The sequence below is a fragment of the Athene cunicularia genome (genome assembly GCF_003259725.1).
Source record: "Athene cunicularia isolate RWA chromosome 6 unlocalized genomic scaffold, athCun1 chr6_part1, whole genome shotgun sequence".
Taxonomy (NCBI): domain Eukaryota; kingdom Metazoa; phylum Chordata; class Aves; order Strigiformes; family Strigidae; genus Athene; species Athene cunicularia.
This window is the reverse complement of record NW_020799105.1, coordinates 10,209,970-10,229,316: the sequence shown is the minus strand read 5'-3', so window position 1 is coordinate 10,229,316 and position 19,347 is coordinate 10,209,970. Positions and strand designations below refer to the sequence as shown.

Sequence of the window (19,347 nt, the reverse complement as noted above, 5' to 3'; positions counted from 1 at the left end):
ATGTTTCAGAGACATGTATCATGTGTAAAACTTAGAAGTTATTTAACTGGTTCTCCTTTAATGCTGTCTACAGTTTGGACTTCTAACTTCTATATATGAAGAAGTGAAAGAAATCTGAATAGTTAGAAGAGAATAAATACAAGGACAAAAGGACGTGAAAATTACCAACTTGTATTTGATATAAGATTCTGTTATTTTAACTCACATTTGCTTTTTTTTTTTTTTTTTTTTTTTCCTGGACAGGCATGAATCATATTGATTTTATGTATGCTGTCAATATATATCTGAGATATATGCTGTCACTGTCTCATCCACAATGGTTGGGTAAAAGACTGTTTTCTTCTGATTTTCTGCACCATTGCTCTTGTTATAGAAAAGTTCTCTTTGCAATTTCCCAAAGGGCGTTGTAAGATTAGTTTTCTTATTATAAACTATCAGAGTCCTTCATGTGCATTCTACTGTTAAATAATAGTTTGTATACTAATTAAGATAAATCTCGTAGCAAAACCACATTGACACTGTAACAGTTAATAACACAGTACGTTAGTTGTTAGAACATATTTTAAGTTAACTTAATGGTACAAAGGTAATAATGAACAAGTAGAATACTGACTACTAGTGAAATTCCCAGTTCTGCATTGACATTTGAGGAATTATAGCCCAAGTCTAATTTTCTTAATATACTAATAATCAACTTTTTACATTTTTTATAGAACTGTGAATTGAATATTTTCAATGACTCTTTTCTAAATTCTTCTTTGCCTAATGCCTATTTTACTTTCACTGAGGAAGATTGATGCCATCAAACAAAACATACTTCAGCATCCAATAAATAATTAATTCTTGTTTCTCAAAACCTTTTTCTCTACGTGGTTGTTTAGCTAATTGATTATTACCTATTTCTGCTGTTACAAAAGGCATTTCCAATTTTTAAATGGGTAATTTTAGTAACTGTAGAAGTGTGTTTAAAAGTTTTTGTTGGGTTCTTTTCTGGATAGGACCACAGATATTTTGGTGATGACAGAGTTCACTACAATAGATTGCTTTGATGATCAGTAGATGATATAGCTGGATAATTTTTATTTTTTTTTTTTTTTTTCTGAACGTGGATTCTTCTCCTAGAAACTTTTAATTGTTTCCTGCCTTTCCCGTCTCCAGCTGTTTGTGATAATTAGGGGGACATGGCAAATGGTACAGAGGTGAGGAGGTTTCTTTTGGAGGATTCAAACCTTGCACAAGGCATAAAGGTGATCATTGAAAGGTATGGTCTTTTTCCTCACAAAAGTGATAGTGTTGTCTGGAGGTCCTCTTAAGGATCTGATCTGCCCAGGGAAAATGCAGCAGTGTATGAGGTCACATATCAGAGATTTTTTGAGTGGTCTTTGGTTTTGTGATGGAGAGGAACTAGTCCGTGTGCTTTTCTATGTGGTAATTAGGACACTATAATTTTTATGTTGTGGGACTTTTCCAGAGACACTATATATATACATATATGTATCTCTATTACTGAATATGTAACAGAAGTCAGCAATGGAATGCAAGTTTTCAGTCCAGGAATTGGGTATGTTACCTCTATATTTAAAGCACAGTGTAGACCTAAGGGTGCAATTTTGTAGAATATCTCTTTTAAAGTGACTTATGAAGAGACTACTATACCGGTGAGTTGATTAATGAAAAGACTTTCAGAACTGCCTCCATGACACAGGAAGTGAAATTTGAGTTAAAGTATTACTACCAATATTGCCTTGTTGTTTGCTGTTTATGAGTAAATTATTTAATTGGGCAGAGTGCTGTTTCTGTGCTTTTGGTGAGCTTAGCTGGAAGAAGGAATTCCCCCCTGATTTTTTTGTTACAGTTTTGTTACTTCAAAAAAAAAAAGCATGGAGATACTAGTAGACATCTGTCAAGTTTCTTTTTTGGGTTAAAGGTTTCTATATTTTTTTTATTTTATTGACTGTTGTTACTTTGTAGAACTTGAGAAATGCTCTTTATCATTGTGAATTCAGAAATACTTAGCATATTCTGATTCATCATTCTAAAAATAGATATAAAATTCTGTTAAATATATTTTCTTGCAGTAGTTGCTGATATGATACAGTGATAATCACTAAAAATATAGGAAAAATAATGATGTGAGAATTTTTAAAATTTGTTTTAAAAATTAGGGTAAAGTTCTGGCATTCTTTACTATATAAGAAGGGTAAACTTGTGCACACCTACAAGCACACATGCATATATATATATATATATACATACACCTGTGTGTATATAAATAACTTTATTATGGATTTTTTAAGCAAGTTTCATGATTTTTAGGATTGGAGTCCTGTTTTCTGTGTGTATTGGGTTAGTAACAGCTATTCTGTAAGGAATAACACACACATGGATAAGTAATATTATGTGTTTATGGTGCCTGTAGGCTATTTGAGTTTGACCTATTTTCTGAACTTTGGGAATGTCTTCTGAAAAAATACAGAGGGAAAATTAAGTAGAAAAAAGTGAGAGAAGGAGAAGGGATAAATAGTTAACTTAGCAGAATCATTTTGCTGGGTTTACAGTTCTCCTGAGATTGTTCTCTGATCTGTTAAAACAGGTATTGTTGGAGGGTGTGGGAAGAGACAAAAATCTCTTGGTGATAGAGGAGGAGGAGAGAGTTCTTTATTTGTTTTTAAAAAAACGCCAACTTTGACATGACTTGTATTATTAGGAGAGTTGACTGAGACTGTAATTATTCATTCTTGTAGGCCATTTTAAACTGAATGCCATATGTTACACTTTTAAAATAGGATGCAAGACTACTGTCCTAGTTGGCATCTCACAAAGACGCATGTAGTATTTCTTGAGCCCATCTCAATGAGAAATTGATCTTTAACTAAATGAGTGTTGATATGCTGATTCATGTTCATACTGGGAGCTCTTTCTGCATTATTGATTTATGTATGATTGACATAATATATATATATATATATTAAATATATCAAGGAAAGGTTGTAAATTAATCAAACTGTTGTTGAACATAGTACATACAGACCTGAAAAGTACAGATGTGATCATAGCATAACTTCCTGATTTTGAGTTATAAAAATCACATCTTCAAAATTCCATAGTTCTGCAGAAGAATTAATTCATTATACTAAATTATTGTTATAGTACTCCCAAACTGTCAGTGAAGGAACTTACAGGTGTTAATTGAGTTTCTAAATTGTCAATGAACAAACTTACTGGTTTTAATGCCAGATTAGTTTTTAATGAGGCACTTATGCTCCGTTTTACAGAGAAAGGAATTCTAAATAGATAATCATTGTATGACTTTATACACAGACAGTCATTCTAAATGAAGTTAATTTGCTTCACAATCGTTTTTTTAGGGAATAAAACTCATATACAGCTTTTACAGACAATACAGACAATTATATTTCCTTAATGAACTTGAGAAAAACAAATGGTTTTAAATGAGTCTTCATCCAGGTATTGTACCACTTTCTTCTTTTGGAATCAATGAGTGACTAGAAAGTAAAAAAATACTAATTAGAAATTACAGTTTTACTTAAAATAACTACAAAGATTCAGTATTTCAGTAAGAAACTTGAATCTAATGTTCTTTCAAATGTTAGTAAAAAGTGTTTAATTTAGGGATATAAGCAGAGCCCTGCAGGGTCAGTCCAAATCTCAATTTAGCCATGTTTCCTGCCTGTAGTGGGATTCTAATAGACTAGATGTGGGAGAAAAATATATGGAGAAAAGGAAATACAGTGGTATTTCTCTCTTATATCCACCTTTGTATGCCCTGTGGTTTTCCTCAACAACATACTGTATCCTTCTTTGGAAAAAAAGCTATCTGAAGTTCTGAGACATCTTAATATCTTAGGTCTTACAGCAGCACACTTACTTTTATTTATTCACTAAATCATAATATAGTTATTCTTAGATGTAGAAATAATTCTCTTAATGTACTTGTTTCACTGATTAGGGATAACAAACTCAGACACCAGAGTGAAAAGAGCAGGCGTATATTACTAGAAATAACTAAATAATGATACAGAAAACATACAGTGAGAAAAGACAGAATAGTGCACTTAAATAGGAAAATACAGGGTAATGCATCAAATCATTACTACCTGAGAGAATAGTGATTAAGAAAAGATACATCACCACTTGCATACTTTACTATCATCCAGATCCGCATTCACTGGGGAGCCCCGGTTACAGCGAGGGTTTGGAGAACATTTTCCTGCACAGTGCATCCACCCATAGGTGAGGCTTCCAGAGTCACTGTGAGCGGGCCCATCCTTATATACCCCAAAATCAGCGAGCCAGAATAGCTTGCACTTTTGTTTTAAGCAGAAATACCTGGTTTCAATCTCACATTAGGTTCCCCCCAGAGCCTGGCCAGGGCTCAGGAAGAAGCTAAGGGAGTTTCTCTGCTTATCTGGTGGGATTATGCACAAGGTCTCACATCAGGTCTCTGTGACAGACACCTGCCTCCATGACTCTGTTGTTCTATTCACATACAAAGGAAGGGAAAGATACATTCAACATAGCTACATCCACCATGCATATTTCATTTAGGTTTACATTCTGAGTTAACAGTTTCAGTTCAGGGCCTGTTGCTCAGGCTTCAACACTTCCACCTTTTACATCAGAATAGGCGGTTTATTATAATTTGGTATAGTATCTGTTACCATAATGGTTACCAGTTATGATAACCATTATAATACCAGTTATAGTTAACATCTATAGGTCAACTCTGGCTTGGGCCTATTGTCCAAGCCTTAGCATTTCAGTACCATGAACACAAATGTAAAAACTTGAGAACAGAAGTGATGATGATTATTAAAAAGCGTCTCTGTACTTGCAAATAGATACTCATACACTACCAAACTGCAGTCCTGGAGGTTTTCTGCCATTAATCCTTGTACTGAATTTTTTCATAAATGCTGTGTTACTCAAAAGAAGACCAAAAAAAATTGGCTAATTGTTTTAGAGCAAACCAGGCTGGAGGCTATGAATTATGAATAGACAAGATAACACTGAATTGTATTCTTTTGCTAAATTTAGATTAAAGCCCCTCAGACCAAAAGTCTGATGAACCAGAATTGAAAAGAACAATGGCTAATTCAATATGTACAGGTCATACAGTAGATGTAACAGCTGTGTAGTGTATGCTTCACTGACCAGCATATGCTGCTACTCTAAAAGAAAACTTGACACCTTTAAAAAAAAAAATCACATTGCTGTGACATTATATTACAGCAAGTCTCCTGTATTTAATAAACTGACTTTGATCAGTACTGTCTAAAGTGTCTAACAGATTTGAAACTCTTACTAAATATAGTCTACCAAAGTTGCATCTAATTATCAGACTCATTGAACTGAAGAGTTATTCACAGCTATGTTGTGTTTCTTCAGCCTTTATCACCACACTTCTGATGATAGCAGTCATCTACAGAAATGCCACAGAACATCAAATATACTACTTAAGTGGTACTGATTGTTTAAATATGTACAGAATCACAGAATCATCTAGGTTGGAAAATACCTTGAAGATCATCTAGCCCAACCATTAGCCTAGCACTGACAGTTCCCAACTACACCAGATCCTTCAGCGCTATGTCGACCCGACTCTTGAACACCTCCAGGGATGGGGACTCCACCACCTCCCTGGGCAGCCCATTCCAATGCCCAACAACCCCTTCTGGAAAGAAATGCTTCCTATATCCAGCCTAAACCTTCCCTGGCACAACTTGAGTCCATTACCACTTATCCTATCGCTTATTACTTGGTTAAAGAGATTCATCCCCAGCTCTCTGCACCCTCCTTTCAGGGAGCTGTAGAGGGCAATGAGGTCTCCCCTCAGCCTCCTCTTCTCCAGACTAAACACCCCCAGTTCCCTCAGCCGCTCCCCGTACGACCTGTGCTCCAGACCCTGCACCAGCTTTGTTGCCCTTCTCTGGACACGCTCGAGTCATTCAATGTCCTTTTTGTAGTGAGGGGCCCAAAAGTGAACACAGGAATCGAGGTGTGGCCTCACCAGTGCTGAGTATATTCTTAATTTCCATGTAAAATAGGATTACATATGCATTCCAAACTATTTTGTTAACAGCTCCTGCTAACTGTAACAATGGTTTTCAGTTTCTGTGGGCTTTCAGTGTACCTGATTGATTTGGTATCTATATTTTAATGATTCCTTTTCAGAAATTTCATGTCTGATTTAAGTGAAGTCTGTAGTAAGTAAATGTCTAACGAAGTATATGTCAGAATGTATGTAGTGTATTTGAAATAAAGTGCCTCTTACCCTTAGAGTTAGTTTAATTCTGTCAAAAACCCAAATCAAATCAAATGGCAAAATCAAGCTTCAGCATTGATTTTCTCCACAATGCAATTGTTAGGATTTCTTTAAGGAAGGAAATTTCAAAGAGGATCAGACTCACTGGGTACCTTTTGCCACAGTGGTTCTTTTTTTTGTTTGTTTCTTGGGGATTCATTAAAGTGTGGAACATCATTCTAGACATAATTGAAAACTAGCAATGAATGTTAAAATCTACTGATAACTCACTATCTGCAATAAATACTCTGAAAACCTACAGCTGTACTATTTGGGCCTGATTTACCATTGTATAATCCCGGTGGAATCACTGCACTGAAAAAAGAGTCTGTATTTATTTTGGCTAATGATCTGTGAATCCCTGGAAATACCTTAACCTGTTTGTTATCACTACAAAAAAAAACCAACAAAAAAAACGCAAAAGCAAACCACTATTTTATATCTTAATTTTTATGACTTTAAAAGGTTATCTTTTTCTCTTGACATTGGGGTCAGTGATATTTTAATGTATGTCAAACTTAAATCATCACTGAAAGTAAGATAATTTGCTTAGTACTTAGACACTGTAAGCATGATCTGGTAACCAGTTGCTTCTCCTGATTATCTGCTCATTCTTGATAGACGGTAATGTATTTGTTCAGGCTTATGCTATTACTAGTTGCTTATGTAGTGAACATGCCCAGGCAATCCTATTTGTTCTCAAACACTGTTACCACTAGGAAAAGAAAGTTATCTACATGATAATGATTTTCTTTCCAATATGCCTTCTGTTTTCAGGAACATGTATACAGTTGATACAAGCTGCCATGTGTTTGCTGGTTTTGCAGTATCCTTCAAAGTGGTACAATAGTAAAATTGGTTGACCTTATTTTTCAGTCCAAATAATGAAAGTTTTAAACATTTATTAGTATCTGAGAATAAGCTTCCTTTAAAACTAAATGGGTCTTCTGTATCTGGGATATGGAAAGGAGAATCAGAAAATGAAATCTACATTCTGTAGGCAAAATGTGCAGATGTGTCATTAAGTTGTTATATAACCTGAAGAGTCAGGGAGGAGATGTTTATTCAGCTCAGTGAACAAATACTGGAGTGAGGTTCACAACTTTGAGACTAAATTAAACATCAGCAGTGCAAGAAGGGAACAGGCTACAGATTTCCCATACAGCTCTGGTGATGTATTCATACAACTATGAAGAAGAAAAAAGTAGGAAAACTTCTCTAGCACTAGAACACTTTTTCTCATGTTGTGTCATTAGCTTTGCTAGTATGTTCTCTTGTGCGGGTGTGAAAGCATGCTGAATTGCAAAGAAATAATGATACCAGCTCTATTTTACTTAACAGTTGAAAGGGATTGAGAGAGAGCACAAGCCTATCTCTGCTGTAGGTTTCAATATGTATATTGAAATAATGCATCAACTTTGAAATAATGCATAACAAATGCATTAAAAATTAATAAGTTCTGAGTTGCTGCAGATACTATTTTAGAAAGAACAGTTTCTAGTGGCACTGTATGCATCATTTCTTCATTTTCCTTTGTAATCAGTTTAAGTGTTTTGTCTACATGCAGACACTGGGGAAAATTAATCTGAATGTCTTTTGAAAGTGTTAAAGTGAAACCCTTAAGTAGTCACCCTTATCCAGAATCAGAGTAGTTTTAATTCAGTTCAGCTGAATTGAATTAATTTGGAAATGAATTCAGCTAAATTGAATTTAGGTCACTCAGTTATGAATGAAAGTATCAACAGAAATGTCTAAGTACAGTTTATTATTTTACTTTAAGACTTTTAATAAATCACAGAATCGTATAGGTTGGAAAAGACCTTGAAGATCATCCAGTCCAACCATTTACCTAGCATTGACAGTTCCCAACTATACCAGATCCCTCAGCGCTATGTCAAATTGTTCTAACTTTTCTTGATCACCGTTTGCATACATTCTCAACACATGAACACTCCTCAGATTTTCAAAATGTTCCTGTGGAGTCTAATAGGCTCATTCTATAATACTTCTGATGCATAGAACAGCTCTGACTTTGTTTCATAGATATTTCTCCTCTCCCTCTTTCTCCATTTCACCTTGTTATTGCATTTTGGTGGAGTGTTTTCTTCCGTTAAGCCATGCAGAAGAACTGACTGACCTCTCATTATCCCAATAAGGAATAAGGTAGATCACTTTAATTGCGGAACAACATACTGAAAAATGCTGTATGCTTTTTATCACATGGCATCGTTATAGCTCTAAAAGCTGCCTTACAGCTGAAATGGACATTTGCAAAACACAATGTTCAGAAGTTGCTGGGAAGGTTTCAGAGTCTAAACACATATTAAGGGTAATTTGCTTGACCATAACATCTTTGAGATGCCTTTATAATAATTTTTATTCTGTTACATAATAGTATCTTTCTTAGCAATTGTTTTATAGTCCCTTGCTATGATCTATAAGCAGCAATAAAATGAAAATATAAATTTACTGGAGTTCTGTGTCATAACATGGTCATGCAGCCAACCCAGGCAGAGCACAGCATAAAATTTAATAAAAATATATATTAATTCCTCAAACTTTATCTCTGTAAACAAGCACGTAAGTCTGCAGAGCTAAATGAAAGGAAACTTATTGGTGAGGAGCCTCGGGTACATAAAATTTTCATAATGCTTCTGGCAGCGTGTGTCAAGATATCCAGCTGCTTTTGTCATCTTATATCTGTTTATATTTTCCTATGGTATTGGCTCCTAAGTACTTATTTTGTAGTACAAGCACATTACAAACCTTAAGGAGGAAGATAAATGCTTAGAGCTGATTCAGTTAGACTATTATTTGTTGGAATAAATCCTGTTCCTTCCTGCCTAATCACAGACAGCTTTGCTGGTTATGTCGCTGTTTTCTAAAGAGGCATAAATCTCATACCAATTGAAAGAAGTGTCTGCATTTTCAGGTTCATCATATCTAACTGTATTCAGACAAATTTGTTCGAATTTGTTGTATTCCTACAGGTTGTGAGACTTGTAGGAAGAGAGTTAGAGTAGTGAATCCACTGTTATCTGTTATCCAATCCATGGCAAAGTACAGGAGCATTACAGTAATAAATCCTTCTTCAGTGGTTATTGCCATAGGATGGATAGGCCATCTTTCCTAGTTGACTTTTCAGAGCATTAGATACACACAAATCCATGGCAAGAGAAGAATCTTGTATGAAGGAGTTGCAACTTGTTTTAAAACTACTCTATGAAATCCATGCACTCTGACACCAAGTCACACTGCCATCCTCTTTCTTTTTAAGATACTACTTCCCACAATGTTTGGAAGGATTAGTCTTTTTAAAAATTAATCTGTGGCTCTTTTTTTTACCTTACCTAAGAATTCCTTAGAACTTAAGTCAGACCTTTTAAGGCCTTGGCCATGAGCAGTTTGCTAATTGATTGAGCAAATCCAGAATAATCAATACAAATTAAGATAATCAGAATTGTTTTCACCCATTTCTTTCCCACTACTGTTTCACTCTCCTCTATAATGTTTTTATTTCTCCTTCCTTTACCATGATGTTTATGATATCACTTTAGATACAGTTTCTTACAAAGATTCCAAATTACATTTGTCACCGCAATAATAATGGCAGCTTATGCACCTACTTGATAAAACTATTAACATACAGGTTTGAGGGGAAGTTTTTGGTCAAATTTATTGGCCAAACACTTCCATGTTTTTCTTTGGCTTCAAAGAAGTCAACAAAGGTTTCTCAGGTGACAGAGTATGTTTCACTATCTGGTGATTCTGATCTCAATTTTCAAAAAACAGGAATTAGGGAAGCCTCCATTATACTTAATATTGATGCTGGGTTTTTTATTTTTAATACAACAAAAGCCTAATTCACATTGTTATGGACAAAATCTTGTCATGAATTACATTTCACAGGTAGCCCAGTATAAGACATTGACAAAGGTCAGTATAACATTGACAAAATTATTAAAATGTTGAAAGCGTCCAGGTTAGGTATAACAAGAAATGCCCTGTAACACTGAGAAAAAGAATCAGATTCTATCTGAACACAGCAATATGTTTATTAGCATTCTATTCAGCAATATATGTATGCTTTTAGAATTGTAAATGCACTGGATAATGCATGTAAAATAGATAAAGGTGTAAATTTTAACTGGTTTTGTCAAGTGCTTTGAAAACAGATTGATGCTGAGATAAAAACTACTGCTTCTTGGAGGACACAAGGGAAATTTCTTGCTTCAAGAGGATGAGTCCATTTTTACCTCTGGTAAATATATGGTAAGCTTGGAGTAATGGAGGTGCAACTTAATTTTTTTGACAAGTAACACCCATTATTGTGAAAAAGGAAGGAGGATTTTATTAGCTGTCTAGGTTATCGTATAAAGTTCTGTCAAAAAATTAAGCATAGTTTCATGAGGTTTCTTAAAATACAGTTACAGGTTAAAATCTGCCTTTTAATGAACAGCAAGGATTCTCAACATTTTCAGGGAAGTAAGAAGTCATTCTGATTCACGAAGTCTGTGAGAGAGGCATGGTACAGTCTGCTTTTAGCAAAATAGTTCAGAGTTTAACTTACTGCTCCAGTAATTTTATATAAAGATTGACCTGTGACCTCAGTATTATGAATAATCCTGCATGTCTAGTATAATGGGAAAAAAGGGGATAGTATAGTTGTTGCTGTATACCAGTAATACACCTTACCAGGAGTTCATGGGGAACTTGAATGGATACACAGTAGTATTTCTAGATGTTTTGGGAGAATTTGCGAAGTAGGAGCCATATGTAAAGTATATTTCAGTAATAAAGGAAATAAAGAATACAATTAATAACATTAAATTATGTGCAATTGACTTTAGCTTTCACGTTTGGAAAAAAATAGCATGAATTTTGACAGAGATCAAAATTCTAATGATCAATGAAAATGATTGTAAATTTTACCGTTTACATCTTTCCTCGGTTTCCTTTTGGGGAATCTGTTCTTTTTCTTTTTTCCATGATCTTCCAACAGTTCAACCAAGATAACAATGTGTAGATAAGACTTTAAGACTTTGCAGGTAAATTCTTTAGCTTGCAGTGAAATGTTTGCAGCAAACCTGGAAAACCAGTCAAAATATTACACCTATGTTATGTACAACATCAAAGAAGCAACCTTCAGTTCATGTGTTTAGTATTCACCTATTTGCTTTCACATCATTGGTGTTTTTGTTGTGAAAACACTAATTATTTTTCTTCAAATTAAAGAAATTCAGTGTATGATCATTAGTCTCCTTGGAGACTCTCTCAGTAACACCTAGATAAATAATTAGAAAATAACTAGATTAGAGAACTGGAAAAAAGGATACTTGGTACACATTGAGCCAAAAGTTCTTTTTATTGTTGAATTGCTATAGAATTTTTTACTTAGCAAATTTTTTGTGTTTAAATATGTGCAATATAAACCATGTAAAACAGCTCAGCAGCTTCTCCATTAACTTGTATAAATACCTAAATTACAGTAACTACTGCCACTGACATAAGTTAAGAGAAGCTGGATAAAACTTCAGTCATATTTCAGAGTTTTTTTATAATAACATGCTTCAGTCCTAAATATACAAATCAATCAAAATAGATGTGTTATTGTAATGAAATAGGATAAAAGATGTGCACATTCACCGTGCATTTACCATGCATGATTTACTAGAAAATAGTCCTAAAAGCCCTCTGGAGTTGGTAACAAGAATTGACCAAGCATACAAGGGTTGACATGTTGTACAGCTATTGTAAAGCATCTATTCAGTCATTCTGCCAGTCAGATCTTCCACTGTCCCATATTTAAACAATAGAATATATTTCTTGTTATTTTGTAATTTAAGAGTTCTTCTGTAGGTTCTTTGAATATTTGCAACAATTCTGTATAATTGTGGTAACTTATATTAGTCATCGCTTGCTTATTTTTCTGTTTTTCTTTGACAAAGTTTAGTTCATATCAGGCTAATAATTTTAAACTGTCAGATATTCATGCAAGTCAGCCAAAGAGAAATATTAAATCTTTTCTTTTTCTGATTACTGGTAATGTGTGGGGAAAAAATTACTCACATTACCAACATTTACAGATCCTTTTCTTGAAAGGACTGTCATTAAGGAAGGTGTGCCCACTAGTAGTGTCTGCTTTTGGTTTGTTTGCATTGTTGATGTTAGCATGAAGAGCAAGAAATAACTCTATGCTGGTGCTTTTTGTTTTTCTTACCACTGCAGGTGGTAGAAAATAGAGGTCTGTTGTGTCATTAATCTTGTTAGAAAGTTGTCTGACGTTTTCTTCTTTTTCTGAAATGCTTGCTGCATCAAATTTGGATGGAGAAGCTGAAATAAATTATTATTTACTTGGTGTGGCTGATGCATTCTGTGCTGATCTTATCAGGATTAAAGAGATTTAGTAACAGTAAGACCAAGTGATGGACAAAATCATACTCTGAAATAAAATACAATCTCTCTTAAAGCGTCAGTATTACTTTTATCAGAGAAATAAACCTGAGCTTTAGACACCCACAGTTTTAGAAGTGAGATATTTGTCACTGCCTTTTGTCTCTAGAAATATCTACCTTTCTCTCCATATTAAGAATCAATGGACTCAGGTGTGAGCAGGTCTGTTATTGTGAAATCATAGATATCTATACATGGTTTAGGCCCATCTGATGTCAGATGGCTGTTTTCAAGACTACTTACAGAAAATTAGTTTGCACTAACAGAAAATAGGGGTTGAAAGTATTAAAATATGCTTGCAGTACTTAACCTATAAATGATGCATCATTAAAAGGGGTGCATAATTGATGTGCAAATAAAATTGAAGTCTATTCACAGAAAAAAAGCGTTAGAATTTGACTTAAGTTTTATGTAAATGATTACCTTACTGTTGTACTTGGCATAGTTTTGATGTGAAATATTTACGTAATACAAATTATAGTATGCCCTAACTATTTTCACATGTTGAGCAGCTAGCAATCTCATAGCGCAGAAAATTTTACTGCTGCTTTCTTCCACATTTTTAGATTAGTTCCATATCTTTTTGAAAGCTTGAAACAAATTCATTTTTTTAATGCATTGTGGTTTACCATAATATATAAAGAAGCTGTGAGAAACATACTGGGATAAGAGGAGAACGAACAAGTTACTTAAGCAGTTACTTATCTGTCTTAATATAGTAAAATTAAAACTTATGTCTTAAAAGTCATTGAGAAAAGAAAAAATTAGTCCCTTTTGTCAAAATCTATTTGATGTGAAAGTCTGAAAGTACCACAAGTGATTTATAAATTTTGGGGGTCATTTTCTCTAAACTCTTCAATGTACATGCAGGTTTTTTTAGTTAGCATCTTATGGTAGCATCTATTTACTTGTCAGTCAAGCAGGGGAAAAAAAAAGTCATTTCATCTCCCTCTAAGAGAGACAGATTTGTAGACATGACAACGAGGGTTGTAGGGACTGAAAACTGGATAAACTGATTTGTCTACCTGTAGTTATACTAAACAAGGGAAAGCAGTGAAAAAATGTCATTTGTAGAATGATTTAGATTTGTGTTATAGAGTGGATATAAATGTGTGTGTATGTGTAAGAGGAGTTCTTGGTGAAAAGTCTCTTCCAGGGATTCAAATAAATTCTAATTAATTTTGTGCCCCATAGTGTCAGTGATGCCAATACTGAACCCAAGTGACCTCACTAGTGCTGTTGCATTCCTTTTCAGTACAGATGACCTTACCGGTAAATTATCTTCTTTTTTTAAAATAAAAATAAAAATCCACAAAACCCCCCAAAAAAAACCCAACAAAAAACCCACCCAAAATAGAATAGTGAAGGACTGCTCTAGATCTTCTGGATCATCTGCTTTTGGCCAACAGAAAAATTCAAGAATAAAAGTTTATCCTAATTTGGATTTTCTGCATTTTGTCTTTGGTTAATATAATTTTAGTCTTGTTTGCAGTGCTTGGGGTTTTGGTTGGTGGTTGTTGTTCTTTTGTAAAAGTCATGGATATTCTTTAGCAGGTAGTTGCAGGCCATTCTCTTCCTTCCATGTTTGAATTTCGGTATTATCTATCCTACTCACTAACTGGTCAAAATTGTTGCCAGTTTTGAAATAAACAGTTGAGTACTTTCATTTTGATTTTTAATGTCTTCCAGAACGGTGTAGCTAATCTTTCTTGATGGTGAACCCATTTGGGCTTGTGTGCCACCCTTATAACACTTCTCAGGCCATCACTGGGGTGAGTCTTCCAATACTTTAATTTTGTTTTCTGACTTCTTATTCCTCTTATTGGTCACAAACCACACTATACAGTAGCTTCCTTTAAGAGGCAACTTCTTTCCATACTTTTCTAACTCTGCAGAAGTAGCAGGAATTCTTGACTGTTTCTTGGTCTGTTCTTGTTGTTACCTCAAACTATTAGGTAGGGACTGGTGAATCTCCTCCCAAACTTCCTCTTTCTTACCCTATATTCCACTAACCAGAAGTTATTTTCCTCAGTTGTGGATATTTTGTGAATTTTGAGCTGTTGGATAGCATTTTCAAAACCAAACAAAAAACCCTACCCCATGTAACAGAAAATAACCTGCTTTGTTGAACTGTTGGAAAATAAAGAGAGACAGCAGTCATACCAAAGGAGGAGTTCAAACAATACGATCACATATATAGCAGAATTTATTATCCTAATCTCTTCCTTGTGAATCTGATTGATAAAATACTAGCTCTAATCCTAGTTGACTTTTCTTCCACTCTTCTATAAGTCACAAGACACAGTGGAAGTTTTAATGCACAGATTGTTTTGTTTGCTTCTCAATAGAGACAAAAGAATGCATTAGAATTTGTTTCAGTCTGTATAATTTAGAAGCAAAATTGCATGGATATTCTTGTTGACTGACTTATATTAATGAGAATGACGATATCATCAGAGTGTAGTGATGAGTCAACATTTGCTAAAAAAGGCTCTTTGAGTGACTGATGCATTACACATCATTAATGACGATATCTTAGACATCTGAACTGAATTTCTCTTCTTTTAATCAAGAAAATTTAGTGTAATTTTTAGTCTCCCATATTTTTTTCAGATTATAATGACTTGAAAGACATTGTGTTTGCTTATAATTATATGTGCTAGAAGTTGAATGAATTATGTTGTTACATTTGAACTGCAGAGAGATGCTTGTCACAACTGAAGTCCTAGAAAATAAAATCATTTGTATATGTAAGGAACAGGCAAAGGCCACAGGCAAGCTCCTAGATAGTACATGCTTCCCAGCACTGTCACTAAAATGCTTGAGTTTTGACCTAAAGAGAGCCCCCTAAAAACTGAAATGGTAATTCAGTTTTAGTATCCGTTTAATCTTTTTTTCTGACAAAGTGGCAGTATGGTTGCCAGATCCCATTGTGATAATGTTTTATTTCTGAGTGAACAAATGAACAGTAAGAAATAAACAAAAATGTTAGAAAACATGTAAGTAATTTTATGTAGAACAGGCTAGGTGATTGAGATGTTTGACTACTACCTTTAAAGCTACATTCAGTCTGGTAGTATAAACATGAGAATTCCTGAATAATTCCATTTCTAGCAGACAAATATTGAAAAAAGCTATCACTTTCCCTAATTTCTGCTCCCCTCTTAATGAGAAGATACACCAGAATAGCTACTTACACTCTGAAAGTCCCATTCTTACTTGCAGACTAGGCTCTAGAAATAATTTGTTTTAAAGCTTCAGGTGCACTGACATACAAAATGTAAGTTAATGCCACTTTGTTGTCAGAATACCCTTTTCAAATTAAAAAAAAAGTAAAACTTTATCATTTCAAATCATTTTCAGCTAATTTTGAAAATAAAAGTAAACTTTTTTTTTTTTTTCAGAAGATAGTGGTAACTGTCATATTTACCAACGAAATTAGTTTATTACCTTAATCTTAAATTTCCACGGCATTATACAACTGAAGAATTTCAGTAGACTATGGCTTTAAGAACACAAACATGAAGTAAATAATCCTTCATGCAGATGTAACTTTTTTTTTTTTTTTTTTAACCTTCCTTTCGTTTTTAACCTTCCTTTCGTTTGGTTTGGTTTGGTGTTTTTGTTTTTGTTTTTTTCCATCCAGATGGAAAGTAAATAGGAGAGAGAAGGTAATATGCAAATTCTCCTTATAAAGCTAATGAGTTTGGGGTATTTAAAACTAATTCTATGCTTGTTCTTCACTGTAGCTACTGAATTTAATGAAATAATATACTGCAATTAATTTAAATCTTCAGTGTTTCAATCTTGCTTGGCACCCTGGTCATTAATCACTTCGAGTTATTTAACAAGTTAAAGTTACAAATCCAACCAAACAGGAAGGAATTTTTCCTTCTCCTTTGACAGATGTAAGTCTTGATGCCTGTTCTTATGAAAATAACTCATTTCAGGGATCTGAACTTGGGCATAGAGATACCAAATCTGAACCTTTTGGCATGTAAGTGTTGAAAAATCTCAGAAAATGGCCTTCAGGAACACTGTTTCTTTTTAGGTTTTCTCTAGAAAAATGATCTTCTCAAGTTTTTCATCAGAAGTCAGACCCTTCAAAAACACTTCAGAATATCTTTAGGTTCTGACTGTTGACTCCTGTTTCCCAATTTATCTGTCTGTAATGAATTCCCCAAAGGCTGAGACCATCTGGTTCTTCATTTTTTTTAACTGTTTCTCAGTTTTTGTGAGCCTTGAATTAAAACTGTCAGGCTCAAGGTTTATAACCATAATGATTTCTCAGACATCATTAATTTTAATGTTTCCAGGATCTGTTCCATTTTTGTTCTTACTCTTATCTCCCACAGGACTAAGAGCTTCTTTTCTTGTAGAATGTGCTTTAAAAGTGGATTAAAATGAAATTAAATAAGTGGGGGGAATCACTGAGTTGCAATCCAAATCTTTATCAGAGTTGGTTTAAATTCTTATATGTGAAGTAGCTGTTTATGCATTTTCTTGCTTTCACTTAACCTTTTGTTAAACATAGAAATAATTCTGTTTTGCCAGTGGGCAGACCTCCTCTAATGTAGGTGGTGATTATACATAGTAAGTAAACATGTAATAGTACATTAATTATTAACATATTGTGTAAGGGTTAACCAGCTAGTCTCAAAGCACCTCTAGGAGGCTATTAAGTATTATTTATCCTTGGTTTTTTTAATTGAGAAGATGATGCCTGTTTGATATGAAGAGGATTGATTTAAGTATTCAAGGGTTCAAGTGCTTTCCAGTCAAGACTGAGAGATACTCAAGCAGAGGGGACATTATTTGCTTCCCTCCTATGTCTCTAGTGCTATGGCCAAGGTGAAGGTTAGGGTTTTTTTAAATCAGAAATTTGAGAGTGATGTGAATGATCATAGGTAATAGAAGTACAAGAGATGTAACAAATATAAGCAGCTGAAATAGCCTTTGTAGTCCTTACAAGTATCATTGCTTTTTTTTTCTGTGTACAGACACCTATTTATAAATGCTGATGTTATTTTTCACCTCTCTTCTATAGAAATTGAATATTTAATATACATTCCATTAAACTTGTACATCTTTTGCTCTATATCAGAACTATCCATTTACTATCCCAGTGATAAAAGAGTGAAATCTTAAATATGTTTTTATGGATCTTTTATGATATATATTGTATGTCAGTCTTGTTATGGATTTTTTAAAATTATCTTAATAGTTGACTAAAAATAATACTTTGGGGATTATTATCACTGCATAAAAACATAAGTTTAATATTGATACAGACATGAAAATTGAAAATATATATTGATCATGACTTGATCGTGGTTATTGTAAATGCCCAGAGCAAGAACTTATATAGTATAGTAGATAAATCACAGAAATGTCTAGGGATCTGTTGATCTTTGCTTGCATTCTTGGTTTAAGCTACAGGAACCTTAAATATTATCTTTTTAGAAAGTGGGGTTGTACCATTTGATAAAGTACTTAAGAAAAAGGCTAACACATAATGTGAACCTTGGGTCGCATCATCTACTCCTCAAGTCCATATTTTCCCTTTACTACCATCACAGCTCCTTTGATTTCCATTCCTGTGGCTTGTATCACATATTTATTCAGAGAACGAACAAAATTCCAAGTGAACAAGGGTCTACCAGACCTTAATAAGGAATCCTTTGTAAGGATCTCTGTACTTTTTTCCCATGATAGACTTGCAGTTCTTTTTGGTGGCTCTCCCCTCTCAGGTGTCCCAGAAACCTTGAATAAATGTGTAATGCTTTTGTTAAAACTTTGAAGCTCATATAAAATAGGACAAGTATATTTCATGTTTTAAAATTCAGTCATCTGCTGAAATATCGACTCAACTGTATTTCACACTTTAGTAGTAATGATTTTAGAAGTGCTTTGTCTGGAGGAGGGCAGCAGATTCACAATTGTAAATATGTTAATCTGTATATAAAAGAGAGCTTTAAGGAATATTCAATACTTGTTTTAAAACAATATATATTTTTTTTAAATCAGAAGTGGAGGTAGTGTTAGGATTTTAGCAGCCCATATTACGTACCAGTTGGTGCTATCATAATAGCCAGTCTCACTGCTTAGGAAATCAAGGAAACACTCTCCTTTAGTTAAGATAAAGTTGGTGTGCTCATTCACAGGCAGAAATGCGCACTCCTCCATGGTGTCAGAGATGGAGGTGATAGGAGTAGTCTTTTGTGTGGGTCACACAGGGAAAGAACATTCTTGGTCTATTATCTTTTCCTTTTTCTTCTTGCTAAAAACCAGAGAGGACTAATAAAAAGCTACAAAACACATGATCTTGACTTTTCCAAGTACAACTCAGCTTTTATTACAAAGGTGTAGTTGGTTGTTCAGAATCATGCTCCACTGCTAGATACCATCATATAGATTAGTTCTGTGACTTAGCATCACCAGAATAATCATGAGCTCTGTGTGGCTGTTAATGGGATGCAAGAGAGAAGTTGCCTTTTGTTTTCACAGGGAATGGCTATTGTACTGTCTGTACAACAGACAACACAAAAAGCTTTAAACGTGAGTATGGT

At 34.2% G+C, this 19,347-nt stretch overlaps 1 protein-coding gene across 3 annotated transcripts in view; it reads left to right on the top strand.

Annotated features, from left to right (window-relative positions):
* The window catches only part of ADGRA1 (adhesion G protein-coupled receptor A1), a 187,354-nt gene that overhangs the window by 66,921 nt on the left and 101,086 nt on the right, over positions 1-19,347 (top strand). For 2 of the 3 annotated variants that reach the window (XR_003398714.1, XM_026851413.1), the window contains one exon: positions 14,468-14,550. The exons of the other annotated variant lie outside the window; for it this stretch is intronic. Coding sequence is in view for 1 of the 2 variants with exons in the window: in XM_026851413.1 (XP_026707214.1) it covers positions 14,491-14,550 (60 nt within the window). In the remaining variant the exon portion in view is untranslated. The remainder of the gene's footprint in view (positions 1-14,467; positions 14,551-19,347) is intronic. 3 annotated transcript variants of the gene reach the window in all.